Here is a 1,633-nt window from a genome sequence, read left to right as displayed (position 1 = left end):
GACAATTTCAAACCAAGATGTTGGAATCATATACATTAAACTCTGAATTGTGTACATATTTATATGTTTATCTATCTTGAATTTATTTATTTGTTGAGGTAACATTGGTTTACAACGCTGTATATGATTTAGGGAATAGGGCCACATTTCGATAGATGTTTGAATGTGCCCACACCACACCCACCACCCCAGCATCCATAGTGCTTTACCACAGACAATTGTGGCCCTTCCTCCATTGATCTCATCTCCACACTTCTGCACTGGCAGCCTCCATTCTGAAGTCAGGCTCCATTCTGAAGTCAGGTTTGTTTTGGTTTAGTTTTATCAGTTCCTTTGTTTTGTTTCTCCATATTCCATATATAAAAGACACCATCCGGTATTTGTCCTTTTCCTTCTGATTTATTTCACCCAGCATAATCCCCTCCAGTTCCATCTGTGCACATACTTTATTTTTTTTTTAAGATTTATTTATTTATGCAAGAACTGGGTTGTAGGCCAGAGGTGTGGGGCGAAGGGAAGGTGTGAGAGGATTCACCAGAGACAGAGTGGGGAGCAGAACAGGCAGATCCACTGAAATACACTGCTGAGGGGAGCAGCAGGCGAGACAGGAGAGGTCTGCAGTGCCATATGGGTAGCTCCCTGGCTGGGGATCGAACTCATGCTGCAGTGTCTGTGATAGCTTGATAGCGCTGTTTTTAATCCCTGCACCACCAGGGAGGCCTGGGGTTTCCCAGCTTTTAACTGCACCTCAGCTGCCTCAGCACTGAAAGAAAAGCCCTCCTTAGTTTACTATTTCCCAGAATCAGGATCAATGAATGGACTGAAGGATAAGCAAGTGCAATAACCTCAGCAAGCATAAAAACCAAGTTTTCCTTCATCAAGCTAGCATTGAAAGTTGTTATGACAATCATCAAGATGTACATAGCAAAGAGGAGGAGAAAAAAGGTCACAGCTTTCATGGCTCCAATATGGGCCTTGATGTTGGGATCGCCAATTCCCAAGGCATTGCTCATCACCATCTTCAGATGTTTCCACAGGGAGAAGATTAACAGTAGTAAAGAGTTCAAGGACACGGAAAAGGGTATAGCAGATCCAATGATGAATATAATCAATTTAGAAAAGTTTTCAGTGTTATTCCTTTTAGAACTCAAAGTCATATTTCCTTCATGTGGATAAATGTGTATATTTAGATATAGATTTGTCATCATCAGAATAAAAGGTGAAATTACTAATGACCCCAGGAACGTTACCAGAACCACCATGTCAACCCTATGCTTTAGGTAAAGAAAAAGAGGGTTTGAAAAATTGGCTATCTTGAAAAAATAAAAAAGACTGAGGACTGTGGCAAGCCAGATGCTAAAGTGATGGGCCATCATCCAGGCCATGTTAATAAATAGATCTTCCTTTCCATTCATATGGGAGGATGGGTGAAGTACAGTTTTAAACCAATTCACTGTCATTGTCAAAATCAGACAAATTCTGGAGATTGCCAAAGCAGTGACGATTCGATCAGCTGAAGAGATCTTTCGCGTCTTAAGCCAATCAACGCAGTTCACCAGTGTTACAAATCCATTCCCCAAAATACCAATTATGAATTCTGTATGTATTATAATGATGAAGAAGTTATCCAAAG

At 40.7% G+C, this 1,633-nt stretch overlaps 1 protein-coding gene across 1 annotated transcript; it reads right to left on the bottom strand.

The window, feature by feature from the left end:
• Positions 1-737: 737 nt before the first annotated feature.
• On the bottom strand, positions 738-1,385 carry LOC311185412 (taste receptor type 2 member 19-like; the record flags this gene model as incomplete). The annotated part of the gene is made up of 2 exons (XM_084256039.1): positions 738-1,019; positions 1,251-1,385. 2 exons carry the CDS (start codon positions 1,383-1,385, stop codon positions 738-740), a joined length of 417 nt encoding a protein of 138 aa, XP_084112165.1.
• Positions 1,386-1,633: the final 248 nt, after the last annotated feature.

Source organism: Talpa europaea (assembly GCF_964194135.1).
Source record: "Talpa europaea genome assembly, chromosome: 15".
In the NCBI taxonomy this organism is placed as follows: domain Eukaryota; kingdom Metazoa; phylum Chordata; class Mammalia; order Eulipotyphla; family Talpidae; genus Talpa; species Talpa europaea.
Note: the sequence above shows the minus strand (reverse complement) of the source record. Positions and strands in the feature narration are given on the sequence as shown.